General features: G+C 48.6%; 1 protein-coding gene across 1 annotated transcript; it reads left to right on the top strand.

The window, feature by feature from the left end:
- The first annotated feature begins 2,362 nt into the window (after positions 1–2,362).
- C14H16orf95 (chromosome 14 C16orf95 homolog) lies at positions 2,363–16,968 on the top strand. The gene is made up of 7 exons (XM_069552624.1): positions 2,363–2,534; positions 4,854–4,908; positions 5,634–5,774; positions 10,053–10,199; positions 11,048–11,084; positions 14,540–14,750; positions 16,730–16,968. The coding sequence occupies exons 1-7, from the start codon at positions 2,524–2,526 to the stop codon at positions 16,746–16,748; spliced, it is 621 nt and encodes a 206-aa protein (XP_069408725.1). The 5' UTR covers positions 2,363–2,523; the 3' UTR covers positions 16,749–16,968.
- The last annotated feature ends 2,400 nt before the right edge of the window (positions 16,969–19,368 follow it).

Below are 19,368 nucleotides of genomic sequence, written 5' to 3'. Positions count from 1 at the left end.
ACAGTGAAGGAGGGAGGAGGCCAAGACGCTGCTGTCACAGCCGCCGAAGAGAGAAGTCTAGCTGTCCCGGTTGGTGAGGTGAAGCCTGTGGGCCCACAGGAAAAGGGTAAGGTTGGGGGCAGCAGAGTTGACAGCAGGCTGGTCACCAGTGGGAACCTGTCACATCATGCAGGGCCCCCATCTAGGTGAAAAAGCGAGTCCTGTATTCAGGGCTGTGACGGTGGTGGCGCCTGGTGTAACCTTGACCTGAACCACTGTGCAGCTTGGCTTCAACCTCAGAAAGACCCCAAAGTCATGGGACATGAGAACTTAAAAATTACAGTTCTTGCTTAGACTATTTGAAAATCATGATTTCACTTAACCTACAGGATTTAGGTTTGTGAAAACTGTCACAGATCATTTAGGCAAGATGATCTTGAAATAACAAGCCAAACTCAAAATCAAACCACAACTTTTTGGTTCTTTTCTGGGTTACTAGCAATACATGCTTTTTTAGGAATGTTCTCAAAGATACAGATATCTGTTTTCACACGGATACGTGTGAAGGAGTGAGAAGTGGCTGTCCTCCAGCTGCTGGCTGGGCTGGCACTGTGTGTGTTTTTGTTGATGTCTTCTGGTGGACATAAGCTCTATTATCTTGGGTGATTACCTTGCGTGGGGAATTGCTTAGTCACAGGATATTCACATGTTTAGACATTGTAAATACTGCCAGTTTGGCTATATGGTTTTATCTGGTGTGTAAGGTGTGAGGGTTCCAGCTGCCACACCCTCTACAAACTTGGTACTGTCAGTCCTTTTAATTTTAGCCATTTTTGGTGGAAATGGTGATGAGTTGCACTTGACGTGAAATGGCATGACAGTGTCAAGAGTGGTGAGGGCCAGGGTTTCTGCGGGGCTTGGGAGGCATAAACCTGTCTTCTGTGTTACCACGATATTCCAGTGGGCTCAGGAGAATAGAGATGACAAGGAATCCCAAGGGCCCTCCAAGACTGGCAAAGACGAGACAGCCATAAATAAAATACTAGGCTAATGGTGAGATTCCTCGACAAATTTTGTCATTAGCTATTAAGAGACCAGTGCTGACATTGTTTATACAGATACACAGGCAGGGGGTGGTGTCCAAAATAATTAGCAGCTAAAAGACAGTATAAAATAAATAATTAGCAACTAATATAGTGGGGGTGCTGCCCAATCAGCATGGGTGCTAGCCAGGAGAACCTACAGGGTGGGAACTGGCTGGAAGCTCAGCCCTGTTCATAGGTCATAAACTTACCAGTTTAATGAAAGGGCCGTGAAACCCAAGTAGTGCCTGGGAAATCCTGTTTGTCCATGGCTAGATGGCAGCACATGGAAATGTGGCCCACCAGGGCTACCGTTGCTTATGATGGTTTGATCAAATATTAGTATTAGTTGAGAACATTAAAGTCAGCAAAAAAAGGGAGTTCCTTAGTGATCTAGAGGTTAGGATTCCGGGCTTTCACTGCTGGGGCTGGGATTCAGTCCCTGGTCAGGGAACTGAAATCTCACAAGCTGAAGTGTGGCCAAAAAGAAAAAAAAAGTTAGCAAACACTGAAAAGTTTGTTTTCAAGAGATACTACAATCAGTTGTTCTTAATTCCACGGCCTTCGAACCCTCGGTTGCTTCAGAAACACACACCCTCAGAAGTCACAATTTGAGTCCGATTCAGCCAGTGACAGGCCAGGCGCCCAGTTAAATCTCAGCGTCAGAAAAACAAGGAAAGACTTCAAATACAAAAACGTCCCAGGTCCTGCGTGGGACACACTCCTACCGAGATGCTCCGCGGTTCTCGAATGGGCTCTGGGCCCGCATCGCGCACCTCTTTCTCTCCCTCCAGGGGACAGATAACCGCGTTTACTGTGCCCTGCAGCCCCGCAGGCCCGTCTGCAGGAAACAGTGAGTGGGCTTTCCCGGGATCGGGCGGGGAAAGGCGTGTCTTCCGAGGCCGACGCCCACCTAGGCAAGGTCCAGACCACGACCGAGAAGTCTTCACGTGCGCCTAGCCCGACCTCCGCCCCCGGCCCGCCCCCGGCCGCCCCCGGCCGCCCCCGGCCCGCCCCCGGCTCGCCCCGCCCCCGAAGCGGCCCGCTCCCGGCCCCGCCCGCTCCGCCGATCGCGAGCCCTGTGCTTTCAGAGCCCAATCAGATGCCAGGTAAGTAAACATGTATAGAATGCAGCATCTGATTGGCTAATAGGGAGCCAATCGAGAGCTAATAGAGTGCTGTCGCCGGAAGAGCCTGGCCTCAGAGGAGCGGGAGGGCGGAAGAGGTGGGGCTTTCGAGGTCGAGGGCGGTCCCGGGGACTGACGGGGCGGTGTGAGGGCCTGTGTGAGGGGCGGGCCCGAAGGAGGAGTGACACGCGTGAGCCAGCCCCGACTTTCGTCATGGCTGTCATCTTGAGCTTCGTCACCGCCCTCACCATAACTTAGCAGAATCGTGGCGGGCATTTCTGGGAGCTCTTGGGTGTCCGTTCGGTCTGTCAGCGCACACTCACCCCGAGCGCGTCATGACAGGCAGGTGCCTCCCTCAGTCCTGCATGCTGAGCCGCCGCGCCACACAAGGGGTCCGGCACCCGAGTTACCTGAGGGGGCCCCGGACCCCGAGTCACCTGGGGGCTCCCCACACCCCAAGTCACCTGAGGGGGCCCCAGACCCCAAGTCACCTGAGGGGAACGCAGACCCTGAGTCACCTGAGGGGGCCCCAGGATCTGTGTCACCTGGGGACACCGACCCTGAGTCAGCTGGGGCACCCCAGACCCCGAGTCACCTGAGGCGATCTGGACCTCGAGTCCACTGGGAGGCCCCAGACCCTGAGTCACTTAGGGGGGCCCTGGACTGAGAGTCATCTGAGGGAACCTGGACCTGAGTCATCTGGGGAGCCCCAATAGCCTCAGGTCACCCTGTCCCATGCTGCTGCTCCTGCTGCTGCTGCTAAGTCGCTTCAGTCGTGTCTGACTCTGCACGACCCCATAGACAGCAGCCCACCAGGCTCCCCTGTCCCTGGGATTCTCCAGGCAAGAATGCTGGAGTGGGTTGCCATTTCCTTCCCCAATGCATGAAAGTGAAAAGTGAAAGTGAAGTCGCTCAGTTGTGTCCGACTCTCCAGCGACCCCATGGACTACAGCCTACCAGGCTCTTCCATCCTGGGATTTTCCAGGCAAGAGTACTGGAATGGGTTGTCATTGCCTTCTCCGACCCCGTCCCATAGTAGCTTGTAAAAGGTAGGCAGGGAAGACACCACACTACATCATATAAGCAGGAAAGGCAATTCACTGACTAATTGAGGCTGTCATGTATGTCGTCAGGAACTGACGTATACAGATGCTTAAGGACTGTGGTCAGGGACTGTTGTCTCCATCTTTCAGCTTTGTTTTCTTCCCCTCTGGGGGCAAAATGACCACCAACACCTCTGGAAAAGATCTTGCAACTTCAACAGAAAAGGAGATTTCCTTTCCTAGTAATTTTAACACAAAGTACCAGAATGAGGGAAGCCTGACATACTGCACCATGGGGTTGCAGAATCAGACACAACTGAATAACAACAATGAGAATGAGTTTCATTGGGTTGACTTGGGTTATGAGATTCTGAGCCTGTCTCTGGGACTAACTGGCTTCACCTTCTGGGCTGGAGGTTTGGCCTCCACAAAGGAAATAACAATGCTCTTATGATTGTTAGGGGGCTTGGGTACTGTGCAGGGCAACATCCCATATTCTGTGTTGTCAAGGATCAGGTGTGGGAGTTGAGCTCTGTGATCTGAAGCTATTACTGTAAATAGATAGCAAAATAGTGATTATTATGATGATATCACTCTTACCATTGCCATGTTAAATATGCTATTAGGAAAGCTGGAAGTTTTGCTTTGTTTTGGTTTTATGCTCACTGGACACTCTCCATATGGTGGCCAACATACTAGCAATTTGTTGTGGGGAGAATGGGGAAGAGTAATAGAATCTGTGTAGCTCCAAAAGCTTTGTCAGCCAAAGAGACAAAGCATCCAATTTTTTTTTTTTTACTGCAAAGAATTTCATTAGATGTACAGTTTTGACAGTATTTTCCTTCAGAATTCTAAGTAAGCTCAGGGTGTATGATAAAGCATGTATTGTGGTTGGCAGCTACACATCTTGGAAAGTTCTCACCAGGTTGGAATGTTCCTGTCTAAAGGTCCTAGCATAGGTTTAGCTGCAGTGTGCCTGGTGGTGGTGGTTTAGTTGCTAAGTCATATCCGACTCTTGCGAGCCCATGGACTGTAGCCTACTAGGCTCCTCTGTCCATGGGATTCTCCAGGCAAGAATACTGGAGTGGGTTGCTATTTCCTTCTCCAGGGCATCTTCCCAACCCAGGATGATTCCAGCTAAGCCCTTTGAGGATGCAGGATTCCACAATAGCTCAACATATGGGAACCCCTAGACCTTAGCATGTGAGTGTGTATCTACCTGCTTCTGTTGTCACCCTCTGCCCCCTCTTAGGCTCAGAATGATGACCCTTTCCACTCTTGGGGGGCAGTTGACTAGGACTTCCCTGGTGGCTCAGACAGTAGAGCGTCTGCCTACAATGTGGGAGACCTGAGTTCGATCCCTGGGTTGGGAAGATCCTCTGGAGGAGGGAACGGCAACCCACTCCAGTACTCTTGCCTGGAAAATCCCATGGACAGAGGGGCCTGGTAGGCTACAGTCAACGGGGTTGCAAAGAGACACGACTGAGCGACTAAACTTTCACTTTCATGTTCCACTCTTGGGGTGTAATGATATGAGCCAGGCTGGCTCAGGCTGTCATACTAGCATCCGTGCCTCCAATGTACACAAAGTCCAGAAGTTTCTAAGCCTTCTTCTTTTCTAGGAAAAGAAGCACATTTCCAGCTTTTGGGAAAGAAGTGTGTCTCATCGATCATTCGGTAAGGAAAGCAAACCTCAAGCACTTTGCCCTAACCCTGACATGCCCTTTGGTGGGAAGTAGAGCAGAAAATGTGGGTCCAGAAGCAGCATCTCATGAGAGGGTGTGTCAGCCAGTGGGGTCCATGGTTTAAGGGGCCATGCAAGCCCCCAAGTCTCTATATAGGGTCACCCACTGCATTCTCTGCCCCTCAGTGCCTCATGCTACCTTGAGACAGGGGTTTAGGAGGCATGGGAGAACCAATGCTGTTCCTTAATGTATCTGTTCTGGGCAGCTCTATCTGCTCCTGGGGAGGATGACTTTCCCTCTCCCCCAGCCTGTGGGTGTGGTGGGATCACATGGGATGGATGTGGAAGGTTTTACAAACAAAGTTCTGTATGCAGACTGATGTGGACAACCGCAGAAAGAGCAGTCATCTATCCTAGAGTTGGTTGTATTTCTCCATTTTTAGAAAGAGAGATTCAAGACTTGCTCATAGTTATGTGACTGTAAGTGATTGCACATCCCAGCACACTGGGTCTGCAGGCCCTGTGGTCCCCCTCCAAGTGACTGTGGAGGATCTCGGGAGAGTCTGCAGCAGCCGAGGCCCCTGTCCCTGCACTTGCCCTGGATGCCATGTCTTAACCTTGCTCCCTCTGAGTGTGGATTTACCATTCAGAGAGTGCCTTGGCTTGCATCACTAATGCAGCACCACATTAAATTCTGTTTTGTCTGCCTCTTGCTCAGATGTGTCCTGTCCCCAGCCCTGTTCATCGAGAGCCCATCTGCTGTGAGTGCCAGGCCAAATTTGGGGGCTACCTGCCAGTGCCCAGGGCTAAGGCAGCACTACCTTACTGGGTCCCTCTCTCCTTGAGACCCCAAAATCAGGTAGGTGACTTGAATCAGAGGTTCAGATTTATGGAGATATGATTGACATGTGATAAAATGGCACACATATGAAATGTCCTGTTTGATAAATCTTGACATATGCACACTCCCATGAAACCACCACCGTAATTGTGATAATGTACAGTCATCTCTAGATATTCACAGGGGATTGGTTCCAGGATGCATGTAGATACCAAAATCCAGGGTGCTCAAGACCCTCGTATAAAATGGTATAGTGCAGTACATGTACACAACCCTGAAAGGTTTCCTTGTACCCTTTTCAAAATTGTATTTGTTTATTTATGTTTTGCTGTGCTGGGTCTTCATTGGTGTGCTCAGGCTTTTCCCTGGTTGGGGTGAGTGGGGGCTACTCTAGTTGCAGTGCACGGACTTCTCTCTGCGGTGGCTTCTCTTGTTGTGGAGTATGGACTCCAGTAGTTGCAGCACAAAGGCTCAGTAGATGCAGCTTGTGGCCTCTGGAGTGTGGGCTCGGTGGTTGTGGTGCACGGGCTTAGCTGCTTCCTGTCTTGTAGAATCTTCCTGAACCAGGGATTGAACTCACGAACCATGCATTGGCAGGCGGATTCTTAACTACTGAACCACTAGAGAAGTCCTCCTTGTTCCCTTTTGTAATTCCACTCAACCCTCTCTCCCCACAGTCCCCAGGCAACCATGGGTCTGTTTCTGTCACTATAGATTCATTTGCATTTCCTTGAATTTTATGTAAATGGAATCGTATAGTATGTGCTTTTTTTTTTTGGTCTGGTTTCTTTTGTGGTGGTGGTGGTTTAGTCGCTGAGTTGTGTCTGCCTCTTTGTGGCTCCATGGACTATATATAGCCCACCAGGCTCCTCTGTCCATGGGATTTCCCAGGCAAGAATACTGGAGTGAGTTGCCATCTCCTTCTCCAGGGGCTTCTTTTGCTCAGCGTGACTATTTTTGAGATTCATCTGTATGGTTGTGTTCATTGATAGTTCATTCCTTTTTACTGCTGAGTAGTGTGTTGTTATATGGGTAGACCATTCATCCAGTGAAAGACGTGTGGATCATTTCCAGTTTTTTTTCTATTTTGTCCAACAAATAAAGCTGCTGTGAACATTTGTGTATAAGTCTTTGTGTGAACATGCCTTCATTTTTGGACAAGGCAATGGCACCCCACTCCAGTACTCTTGCCTGGAGAATCCCACGGACGGAGAAACCTGGTGGGCTGCAGTCCATGGGGTCGCTAAGAGTCAGACACAACTGAGCGACTTCACTTTCACTTTTCACTTTCATGCATTGGAGAAGGAAATGGCAACCCACTCCAGTGTTCTTGTCTGGAGAATCCCAGGGATGGGGGAGCCTGGTGAGCTACCGTCTATGGGGTCGCATAGAGTCGGACAGGACTGAAGCGACTTAGCAGCAGCAGCAGCAGCAGCCTTCATTTTTCTTGGGCAAGCACCTAGGAAAGGTATTGCTACATTGTATGGGAGGCGTATGTTTAGTTTTCTAAGAAACTGCCAACTGTTTTGCAAAGATGGTTGTTCTATTTTATATTCTTCCCAACAATGTATAAAGTTCTGGTTCCTTCATGTCTTCATGAATGCTTGGCTTGGTGAGTGTTTTAATTTATGGCCATCTTAATAGGTGTTTATCTCATTGTATTTTTTTTTAATTAAAACATTTTTAAAATTTTGGTTTCAAAGATTATGGGATCTCAGTTCCCTGAAAAGGGACTGAACCTGCACTCCAGGCAGTGAAAGTGCAGAGTCCCAACCCCTGGACCACTAGAGAATTCCCTCTCATTGAGGCTTTAACTTGTTTATTTCCATAGTTACTAATGATGTTGAGCATATCTTCATATATTTTTACCATATGCATATCTTACTTAATTTCTGTCTGTTCAAGTATTTTGCCCATTAAAAAAGTTGAGTTGCTTTTTTTTAAAATTACTGAATATTGAGAGTTCTTTATATATCTGGATACAAGTTCTTTATTAGATATTTGGTTTGCAAGTTCTCCACGTTTTTGACTTGTCTTTTAATTCTCTTATCACTGTCTTTCAAAGAGCAGAAGTTTTAAATTTTGATGAAGTCCAATTATCAATTTAATAATTAAGTCTTTTCTGGATCTTGCTTAGGCATGCCTGTCCCCAGCACAGTGGTGGATCATGGTTGCCTTTTATCAGGCTGAGGATTTCACTTCTATTTCTAGTTGGTTGAGAGCTTTTATCAGAAATGAATCTTTTCCATTTTCAGGAAGACTTTGTGTAGAGTTGGTGTTATTTTTCATTTCTAGTGGTTTTAGATGTTGGCCTTGGGTCTCTGTCTTATATGACAATGCACATGGCAGAAAGTGAGTCTTTCAGAGCCTTCCAAAAGCTTACCTCCTACCTTCTCCTCCTTTTGAGGGATAAAACATTCCCAGAAGCCCAAGCTTTTTTGTCCCCTTACCCCCTAGACCCTTTGTTGGCAAGTGGGGCTGGCTGATCCCTGACCTGGCCGCCTTGCATCGTAAACAAAGTTGGTTTCTTTTAACAAGAGGAGGAATGATTGCTGTGTGGGTGCCCTGGTAGCTCTCTTGTCATGTCTTTGGGACTCTCAGCAGGCATGGTTGCTCTCTTGATTCTCCACCTAGCTGTCCCTCTGGCCTGAACGTTCTCCCAGCTCTGCTCCCTGAGTCCCAGTGTTTCTTCTTTCCCAGTGGACGGTGCTGTGCAGGGAGCTGCTGTGGGCAGTATGGGGTCTTGTTGCTTCTAGTGCAGCACCTGCCATGGAGAACGGGCTTAGCAGGCATGGGTGGATTGAGTAGAAGTGGCCAGAGTATCCTTATCCTGGCGGGCAAAAGGGTCCTATTTGAGAGGGATCCTGTGCCATGGTGACAAGGAGCCAGGGTGCAGGGAGATCCCGGGTTTCCAGGCCTCGTCTTGTCTCCTTTGGAGGAGGTCCAGGACTCCCTTCCTCCTTCCTACGGCATTGCCTGTGCTTGGCAGCACACCTTACACCCAGGCTCCAGTGTAGTCCTCCCGTGGCCTCAGGAGGTTGCAAGGGTTACTCAAAGTAGTTTTGATTATGTTTTATAATGTGAGCTGTGAGCACATGGTTGGAAATTCCTGCAGTGCAGCGGGGGTGTGGTACACAGAACTCTCTGTCCTACACCTCTTCCAGAGGTGTCCTCATTTGGCCTTCTGGAGGTTTTCCATGCTTGTGTTGCTTGGCTAGCAATGTACAAGTCACCCTAAGACCTTACTTGATACAGCAGTCACTGTGATAGCTCATGTGGCTGAGGGACACTCTGCTGGCAGCTTGGCCTCAGGTATCCCGATCTCGGGGTCAGTAGGCTGTCCCAGGCACTGTCTTGTGGCCATGGCAGAGATGTGAGGGCAGCTGGATACCTGTGAGGTCTTCAGCCTGACAGATCTGGCTACTGTCACTTCCTACTTATTCTGTTGGCCAGTCCAGTACATGATCTGACCAGAGTCAAGGGGCAGAGTCTACTCTTCTGGAAGGAACTGCAGAATTGCAGGGCAAAGGGTGAGGCTAGGGGTGGTGATGAGGCATTGGGGTAAGGGTCTGACCCACCACAACTCATATACAAGCAACACTGCACACAGATTCTTTTTATTTTTTCTTACCATTTTTGATGTAAATGGTAGTGTGCTCTATTCACAGTCTGCATTTCTCACTTAATATTGCATCTCTGTGCTCATTGTATGTCAGGACAGACAGATCTGCATCATTCTTTCCAAGGCCATCCATTCCCTTTGTCCCTGTGTCCATTACTTATTGTGCCTTATTACCAGATTCTGGCTGTTTGGTCGCTACGGTCAGTGCTGCACTGAGTGTTCTTGAGCAAATGCACACGTGTCTTTGCTGGATGCAGTCCCAGAAGTGCAACTGCTGGACCAAAGACTATCCATGTTAGACTCTGACCAGTGTGGTCAAGGTGCTGGCAGAGTCCTCTCTCTTGCTGAGATCACTGAGGCTCAGAGGGGCTAAATGTGGTACCAAGGGTGCTCCTGGAGGTCGGCAGTTTCAGGACGGAGCCAGGTCTCCTGACTTCCCCCATGTGTCCCACCACAGCACCACACCCTGCAGATGTGCAGGTGGTGGGTAATGAGGGTGCTGGCCGCCCCTGGGAATATCATGATGGGGGGACCTGCTCCCTCAGCCAGGCAGTTGGGGTGTCCTGTGGGAAGGGTATAGGAGAGGCACTCTCCAGGGCCCTATCCCTGAGGCTGAGGTTTTCTAGGGTGTGGATCCACCCCTCTTTGGACCTTCTCTTCCCTTCCTCTGTTAGATCCAAAAGATGGTCCAGTCTTATATTCCCAAAACCGCCAAGGCATGCCCCTGCCCATGCCACCGCTTTGGGGGCCACCTCCCGATGCCTAGGGATCAGGCCGTGATGCCCTACTGGGTGCCCCAGGTCCTGAGGTCTCACAAGAAGGTAAGAGGGAGGCTCGTATGGCAGCAAGGCCTGAAAGTGAGGGGTGGGCCGAGGGGGACCCAGAGATAAGGGGAAGGGTGCCGGCTTCCTTCCCCACAGTGGCCTCCATTGGTGTTTGGGGGTCTCCTCTAAGCTGTGGCCTAGGGCAGCAGAGAACAGGAGACCAGTGGTACTCAGGGCAGACCCAGGTCAGGTGTGCTGGTGGTGTTGGGAAGGGTGGGATACACCGCACCCTGAGAAGGGTCTGCTGCCACCTTTCCCATCGCTTCTGCCCCTCTTCCTCCCCCTCTCCTCCTTTCTCTTCCCTTTTCTCCTCCAACTTGCTCACCTCCCTCCCTCTTTCTTCCCACCCCACCCTGCTGCTCCTTGCCTCCCCTCTACCTCACTTCCCTCGGCCTGTCTGAGCACCCTGCACTTGTAGCCCTAGCCTGGCAGGCAAGGAGCGAGGGTTCTGGGGAGGCGCTGTAGCTCAAGAGTATGTGCTCACTCTTTGGCTCTGTCTGGCTGCCTCCACAGCTCTGGGTTCCAGGTCAGTGTTTGTGGTGGGGTATCGTTGGCCAGGCCCAGCCCCGCTTAGTTCCAGGGCCACTCCTCTCCCTTGCCTTCTGAGTGTCCTGGAGTTAGAGGCTTCTTCTGCCTTCACCCACATTCCATCTGCTGGTTTTCTGTCACCAAGTAGCAAACTGTCACCAGAATTAAAACCTAGAGGCCTTTAAAAGAGAACATAACTTGCATTCTGAGCTGGTCTTGGACCCCTTTCTGGGGGTCTCCAGGCTAAGTCACTGGGCCCCCCTCTTGGTGGATCACTGGGCTGATGCAATTGCCCATGTTCTTATCTTTTATCCTAGGTGGTGAAAAGGCAGCAGAATTTTAAAGGCGTCCCAGGTAACTCAGTGCACACGTGTCTCATCACCCCCCTACCCAAGAAAGATGGGGTTCTCATGAACATCATGATGGGAGTGGGGTAGACTTCTGTCATGATGGGTATAACACAGAGAAGGCCACAGTCTGGCACACACACCACTTCTCCGACACCTACCCTCACCAGGCAACACTAATTACCCCTCATCTTTTCCCAGTGAACCCAGAGAAGCCTCAGACTCTACCAGTTATCAATATTGACTCTCAGGATGAAACCAATTTGCAACCTGGGGTTAGGTGGCATCTGAAGTGTATTTTAAGCTCTAATCTTCTATAATTCATGATATGACTTGTGTATGTATGTGTTGTATATAAATATGTATTTATGACAATGTATAGGCTTGTATGTTGACATATTTCTATATTCATGTATTCGTGACACATTGTATGTTCATGACACCACACTTATGCATATATTCATCATACAGTGTATACATATATTCATATGTTCGTGACAGGCATAGCATATACTCACATGTTCACAGCAGTTCATAATCATGACAGGGTGTGTTCACGTATCCATAAATGTGGCCTGATGTGCGTGTGTCCTCACACGCTCAGTCTCGGTGCACCAGAAGATGGTGTCTGTACTTGCACCTTTACTTTCTCCATCTCTGAAGTGAGCAGAGGTGCTGTTCCTCACAGATGGTTGACATGGCTGCTTTCTCTGCATTGCATGTGAGCAAGGGAGTGGACCTGTTTTGTGCAGTCAGATCACACCCTCCCCTTTTTGAGTGCCCTTGATGGACTCTGTGGAGGAGGAACTGAGAGAACTGAAAAGTTGGGTGTCTGACAAGGGGTTCTTGTGATGAGCAGGTGATTTGAGCGGCCCACCCAGAGCCTGGGTGTGCGCAGGTCGGGATAGAGTGGTTGGGAAATGAGTGGCCACTACCTCTCATGCTCACCTCTTCATGTAGAAGGTACTTAACTTTTTCCTGATTTTAAAAGCACAGTTAGGAGGAGCATGAATTGTCACAGCCTTTGACAGGAGGTTTGGAGGTATCAATCAAATTTTATAATGTGAAAAATCTTTAATCCAACAAGCCCATGTCTGGGTAATATCTGTGGGCACTCCACGCATGTTTGTCTATAGCAGTGATTTCTTTGGCGAAAAATTGGAAGCAACTTAAGTGTCTCTTGGTGGGAGGATGGACATAAATAGAGGTGCGTTTGTGGCACGGGCTACCTAGAGTCCACAGCTGTTAGGGATGATGAAACGGACCCCCCAACACATTGCAATGTAGAATAACATGTCAGTGTAGCCCAGGCAATAGGACTCCACTAGTGTCAATTTCAGAGAAGGCAATGACACCCCACTCCAGTACTCTTGCCTGGAGAATCCCATGGATGGAGGAGCCTGGTGGGCTGCAGTCCATGGGGTCGCTAAGAGTCGGACACGACTGAGCGACTTCACTTTCCCTTTTCATTTTCATGCATTGGAGAAGGAAATGGCAACCCACTCCAGTGTTCTTGCCTGGAGAATCCCAGGGACAGAGGAGCCTATTGGACTGCTGTCTCCGGGGTTGCACAGAGTCGGACACGACTGATACGACTTAGCAGCAGCACTGTCAATTTAAAAATGAAAGCTCTGTTTATGTGTAGGTGAAGTTTGGTTTCGTGGGTCTGAGCTGACAGTCACAGGTAATCCCTGTGGGTGGGAAAGGGGCAGGTCAGTCCAGCAAAGAGAGGCTTTTGGGGGGTGTGTGTGTGTGCATGGTGAACAAAACAGATAGCAACACGTTGCCTCAAGTTTTAGGTGGAAGAGCCAGAAATCACTTTATTAAAAAAGTGGCTGTAGAATGAGAACCACCTGAGAAACTGCTCTTCTCACTGTATAGTCACCAATTTTTTGGGGGGGGGTTTGTTTCCTTTATTATTATTTTATTTTATTTTTGGCCATGCTGAATGTAGGATCTTAGTTCCCCAACCAGGGATTGAACCCTTGCCCTTGGCAGTGAAAGCTCAGAGCCTTAACCACTGGACTACTAGGGAAGTCCCTATAGTCACCAATTTAGTGGTTTATTTTTATTGGTTGTTTTGGCTTTGACTACTCTGCATCTTTAAGAAAGTGTAAAAGCTTAGTCGTTTTATTAGTGAATCATGCATCCATTGATAACACTGTTAAAAATCAGTATTAATTTTTACTCCAGCCATGGTTTTATGGTTCAGGTGATTTATGTTAATAATATTTCAAGCCTCAAACCCATTCAAGGACAGGAATGAGAATGTCTTCACAGGACGGGAGTGAGTGCCAGTCTCACTGCCACTAGGAGGTTAGGGAGCCTTCTCTTCTCTGAGCTTCATACTGCTACTGCTGCTGCTGCTAAGTTGCTTCAGTCGTGTCCAACTCTGTGCAACCCCGTAGACAGCAGCCCACCAGGCTCTCCCGTCCCTGGGATTCTCCAGGCAAGAACACTGGAGTGAGTTGCCATTTCCTTCTCCAGTGCATGAAAGTGAAAAGTGAAAGTGAAGTCGCTCAGTCGTGTCTGACTCCTAGCGACCCCATGGACTATAGCCCACCAGGCTCCTCCGTCCATGGGACTTTCCAGGCAAGAGTACCAGAATGGGTTGCTATTGCCTTCTCTGGAGCTTCATACAGAGTGACCTAAAAATAAGAGATGGTTCGTTGGCCTCAAATCCAGCTGATTTTCATTTTAGAAAAATCTGTGTTTCTGATCTTTTAAATAGAGGGCTCACGTGCTTTTCTTCTTTATGCTCTTGTGATAGAGTTTTTTATCAAGAAAATATAGTTTCTATTTGTTAAGAATGTATTTTATATTAGTATGATTAGAGTCGGGGTACTACATTTTTAGTAGTAGCATATTAATAGCATAGTAAAAATAAATAAGAGATATAACATCAAGAGGGTCACATGTGACCAAAGCAGGTCTTGAAAAAGCTAAAGAGCATTGAGGAGATAGAGATGTTTGAATTCTATTTGTGTTTGTGGTGGTTGTTTACTGCTTGTTATAGGAAGTTTCAGATACTCTGCAAAAGCCCATGTTCCCTTCCCTCGGCTACAGCCACGATCAGCTGATCAAGTCCTGGATGATTTGTTTTCTTCTGTGCTTCACCCACTCTATACGCCCTCCCAAAAAAAGAGGAAAAAGGAAAAGATTACTGTGGAGCAGATCACCACTAACTACCATATCCTTTCATTCATAAATATTTCAGTAGTCAGCTCTAAAAGATAAAGACTCAGAAAACAGAGCCACAAAGACCCACAGTTGCCCTAGAAACAAACACATAGCTGTGCTGTCTTCATCTGCATGGGCGCTGCGTGAGTGCCCACACCCCAGGGCTGCGAACTGCCTTGCTGTGACACCTGGTTCCTTTTCCTGAGGGCTCTCTCATGGGTGCAGACTCGAGAGTACCCTGTCCCCACACCCCTCGGGGCCTGACTCACTTTCTCTGCCTAGAAGCCCCTCTGGATGTGCGCTCTGGGTACAACTGCTGGCGGATCTGTGGTGAAGGGCGTCATCTCCTCAAGTGGCAGCAGCTCCAGGCTCTTCACCAGGCTGGGCCAGTGGCCTCAGGGCAGCCAGAAAGCCCCCCAGCCTCCCTCCTGCCCCTCAACCTCAGCCTCCTGACACTCCTCCATGCCCTGCTGCGGGTCATGGAGGCCATCCGGTGAGCAGGTGTGGGTAGGGTAGTGGTGGCCTTGGGCTTATCTTACATCCTGGGGTTTAGTTGAGTTGAGGGTGTGGGAGAACTTGGTTGTCACACAGCAGAGGGTAAGAGGTAGGCACCGCTCTGATATCTGTTATGTTGTTACCATCGGTTGCTCATACCTGACACACACATCTTCTTCCAGAAAATGCAAGGGAAGAACAAACCAGATGCATCAAGGTTAGGGCCAGTGGTAGGGTGGTGGAGCATCTACCCACCTTTGTTTCCTCACCTCTTCCCTGTTCTCAAGTTTCTAAATTCCCGTGCCCCCAAAAGACCACTGGTTTCAGTTTCTGCAAACTTCTGTTGTGTTGGAGTGGGAAGTGAATTTTATGCCAGCCTGATCAGCCATCCCTCTGGAGTTTAAGCACACTACAGCCTTGGGAAACCTGCTGCCTCTCTCATAGCCCAGCCCCGACTATCAAGGCTCCATATCGAAAAGCTCTTTCTCCAGCCTTGAACACACCTGGCCTTGCCCAGGCCTGCATTTCTCACCTGGGGCCCCACTCTGCCTCTGCCACTACCCGGGAAGCCTCCAGGGCAACCTCAGGTTCACTGCAGGGCCTCTCCTTACTTGCTTTAGTCCCCTCAGTAACAGCTCTCCTCCTCCTTCTCCTCCTCTTAACGCCCCAGTTTACCCATGTCCCCAACCATTACCCCATCCATCTTCTTCTTCCTGTTTCTTTTATCACACCTATATATAAATATATACAAACACACACCAATATGTAAATAGAAGGCATGCAAATACATATCAACATGCAAATGTGCACAATTAGAATTTACATATATTGACTTATTTACTTTTTGTCTGTCTCCTCCACCCAGTTGTAAGAGGAATGTTCTAGAAAATGTCCAGTATCTGAAAACAGTTTCAGATGTCTTTTGCCCAGTTTTTCAGTTGTTCAAATAGGAAACCAGCTCTGTCATTGTCACTCCGTCTTGTCTGGAAGTGGAAATTCCTCTCCCTGCATCCTTCCTGGCCACTCTCCTAGTATTGGGCGCTCCCTGTGGTCACATCTGACACCATGATGCACATTTGCATACAGGTGCCTATAGTGGACCTGGGTTGCAGCTTCTCCAGGGTGAGTGCCCCGAGGAAGGAGCTGGCCAGGGTTCTGTCAGCTTTGCATGATCTGAATGGATCAGCACTGTGAGACTTCCTTCTTTGTTTTTATTTAAGTTTCACCTTTGTTTTTGTGTTTGCCAACTTGATGTCAAATTTAGTTGGACTCCCTGGTTCCCACTCTGGGAAGAGCAAAGATAGAAACTTGTCTGTAGATAATCCATATTAAGTATTAATAGGTGGTCCAGGTGGGCCAAAGGATAATTGCTAATTCTTTTATGGGAGGTGTTTGCTTCTGAGCCAGGATCTTGGGGCAGAGGTCAGGCACTAACCAGCTGTTAGGAGAAATTCCTTACCTGCCTGGGGTGTATGTTGGGTGCCCTGTGAGATCCCACAAAGCACACACCCAGTTTATCTCAGGAGAAGCTGCTGGCCCATCTGCTGGCCTGGCAGAGCCTTGCTAGAACTCAGAGGCCATAGGAGAACGGATGAGCACCGACCCTGCCCAACAGGGAGCCCAGAAGAGTAGTGATGAGTCAACCCTTGCCTTCTGGCCTGGACTTGCTGTGCCTTTGTTTTATTCAGTTCCTTCTACATTTCTGCAGAGCTGGTGTTCTTCTTGGAGCCCAGAAGGGGAGAGGGGGCTGAGGGGGCTGAGTGCCTCGCCTCAGGTTGCAGCCTGGACAGTGAGCCAGCCAGGGGGGCTCCCTGTCTCCTGCGCAGGCTCCTTAGTGGCCAAGTGTGCATGCTGCTGTGCTGCGGGGCTTCCTCCACCCTCCACCGCGGGGAGATTCATCACATGGGCCCTACAAGGCCAGTGTGGTTTCAGTTTGGGGGGCAGTTCCTAGTAATTGCTTTTCTCTTTGCTTTCTAGCCAGCTTTTTTGGGTATGAAGTTGGAATCAACGGCTACTGTCAAGAACATCAACAAAAATGTCCATCCTCCTCAAGGTCTTTAACAAAAGCCATCAAATCAGGGAGAGTCTGTGATAGTCGCTGTTCTCTCAGTCAATGCAAGTTATTTATCATCAGGTGATTTTTAGTTGTAGTGGAGTTGCTGTGAATGTGGGTGAGATTCCATTATGAATATGATCAATAAATGTTATTTGTGAAATTCTTAAAGTGATTACTTTAAAAAAAATGATTTCCTCAGATTTTCCTTTGTGAGGGTTGGACTCGTTCTCCACCTCTGTGTCCCTGTGGGCAGGGGGCCATCTCTGAACTTCTCTTCCCTTTGCAAGGACAGGAGATCCTCTGGATATGGATCCTGAAACGGCTTTAGCATCTGTTTCATGTGGGTCTCACTTTAAGTAACATAAAATTGTATGCAGTTTGTATTTTTAAAAACTGAGATATTGTTCACATACCATAAAATTTACCTTTTTTGGAGTGATTTAGTTTTTTTTTTTTTTGCTATATTTACAAGGTTGTACAATTGCCACTGCTACCTAATTCTAGACATTTTCACCCCTAAAAGAAACTCTATACCTATTAAGCACTTACTCCTTGTTCCCTTCTCTCCTCACTCCTGGAAACCACTAACCTACTTTCTCACTTTTCCGATTTTATATAGATGGAGTATGTATCCTTTGTATCTGGCTTGTTTTCATTTGGCATAATTTTTTCAAGGTTCACTCACACTGTAGCTTCATTCCTTTTTTAATGGCTGGATAATAAGCATTGCAAGGAGAGATCACATCTTGTTTACCTGTTCATCAGTTGGTAGACATTGGGTTACTGATATTTTGGGGGTATTATTAATAATGCTGCTGTGAACATTTATTTATGACTTTTGGTGTCAGCATGTTTCATGTCTCTTGGGTATGTACCTGGGAGTGCTGCGTCATATGGTAACTCTCTTTAATGTTTTGAGGAGCTGCTTCAAGTTTCCATGGTGGAAAACACTGCCTCATTTTATTTGTTTATTTGTTATTATTATTTTTTAAAATTTAAGTTTATTTATTATTATTATTTTTTATAGCAAAGTTAAAAAAAGAACTTATTTTGGTTGCTCTGAGTCTTCAGTGCTGTGTGTGGGCTTTTCTGTAGTTCTGGTGAGCGGGGGTTATTCTTCAGTGTAGTGTGCAGACTTCTCATTGCAGTGGCTTCTCTTGTCATGGAACACAGGCTCTAGAGCGCACGGGCTTCAGTAAGGCACACAGGCTCACTAATTGTGGCTCTCAGGCCCCAGAGCCTGCGGGTTTCAGTAGTTGAGGATCACAAGCTTAGTTGCTCTGCGGCATGTAGAATCTTCCTGGACCAGGGGTTGAACCCATGTCCCCTGCACTGGCAGGCAGGGAGGTCCCTGTGCACCATTTTCCATCTCATATTCCCACCATCAGTGTATGAGCTCTCTGATTTCTCTGTGTCTGAAGAGACGGTGTACTCAGGGTGTTGCCATGAGTGCTAGTTGTGGGGTGACTCTTGCCTGTGGTTTCTGCTCAGGTCAGTGTGGGACCCGCTCTGCAGACACAGGTGTAGTGATGTTTCTGAGTGCTTCTGTGATGCGACCCCACCATGCAGCAGTGACAGGGCCTCCCTTCCCCACACCTGCACCAGGCATGCCTCCTCCCCTGAATCTCTGCCAATGTGAGAGGTACTGTGCCCTTTTAACTGGCATTGCTTAATTGAGGTGTGAGCAGCTTCTCATATGTTTGCCAGTGTTTGTGCTGCCTCTGCTGCAAGTGGTCTGTCCACAGCCTTCGCCATCCCTTCTGCCATCTCACGTGGTTCCAGCTGAGGACAGCTGATGATGCCAGTTACTGTACTTAAAGCAAGACAGAAGAGCGAGGCATCTTTAACTGGAATGTCCTTGGACTTCAGAGTGCAGTCCTGGGGGCTGAGGTCTTGGTCAAAGGTGTGTGTGAAGCATGGAAAGTCAGCCAGGCATAAAGCAAAGCACATGCTAATGTGTGTGGGTCCCTGAGTCACTAAAGTTTATGAGCTGGGATGGCAAAGTACGAACCCTCATGGGCCTCCGATTGTCATCAGTTGACACAGTTGGGACCTGAGACATGCTGTTTCATAGACATAGCTTTCTTCCTCAGGAGGTCTGACTCTACAGAAACTGAAAGCAAAGAGATGGTCAAGTGGTGACTGTGCTAGGAAGAAAGGCAAAGCATAAAAAAGATGGGTAGTGATTGGGTGGGGCCCCTCTCTGAATAGGAGACGCTGGGTGGAGGATTGAGTGGGGTGACAGTGGGGACAGAGCCCCAGACTGTGGGGCGACAGGTGCAAAGGCCCTGAGGATGGATATGCGTGGAGTATGAGGAAGCTTAGAAGCCCAATGTGACTACAGCAGAGAGTGAAGTGGACTGTGGTCAGGGATGGCGGTCTGGAGGTTAGCTCAGGCCTGGTCCTGAGGTCTTGGCATCATTTGAGGGTCTCAGGGTTGATTCTGACTTGGAGAAGCCCTTCGGAAGTGCCTGGACTGTGGCCCCAGGCTGGCTTCTAACCTGCTCCCTCTGGTGGCCATGCTGAGGACTGACTGAGGAGGGGCAGTCTCGCTACCTGG

The sequence above is a fragment of the Ovis canadensis genome, chromosome 14 (assembly GCF_042477335.2).
Source record: "Ovis canadensis isolate MfBH-ARS-UI-01 breed Bighorn chromosome 14, ARS-UI_OviCan_v2, whole genome shotgun sequence".
Classification (NCBI taxonomy): Eukaryota; Metazoa; Chordata; class Mammalia; order Artiodactyla; family Bovidae; genus Ovis; species Ovis canadensis.
The sequence above is the reverse complement of the archived record's forward strand: the minus strand, read 5'-3'. Positions and strand labels throughout refer to the sequence as shown.

What these genes read in the sequence shown, in the direction of transcription:
- C14H16orf95 (XM_069552624.1), top strand. An exon ending in TGTGTCTCATCGATCATTCG is followed by an intron (nt 4,909 to 5,633) that starts GTAAGGAAAGCA and finishes CCTCTTGCTCAG; the next exon opens with ATGTGTCCTGTCCCCAGCCC. An exon ending in TCCTGAGGTCTCACAAGAAG is followed by an intron (nt 10,200 to 11,047) that starts GTAAGAGGGAGG and finishes CTTTTATCCTAG; the next exon opens with GTGGTGAAAAGGCAGCAGAA.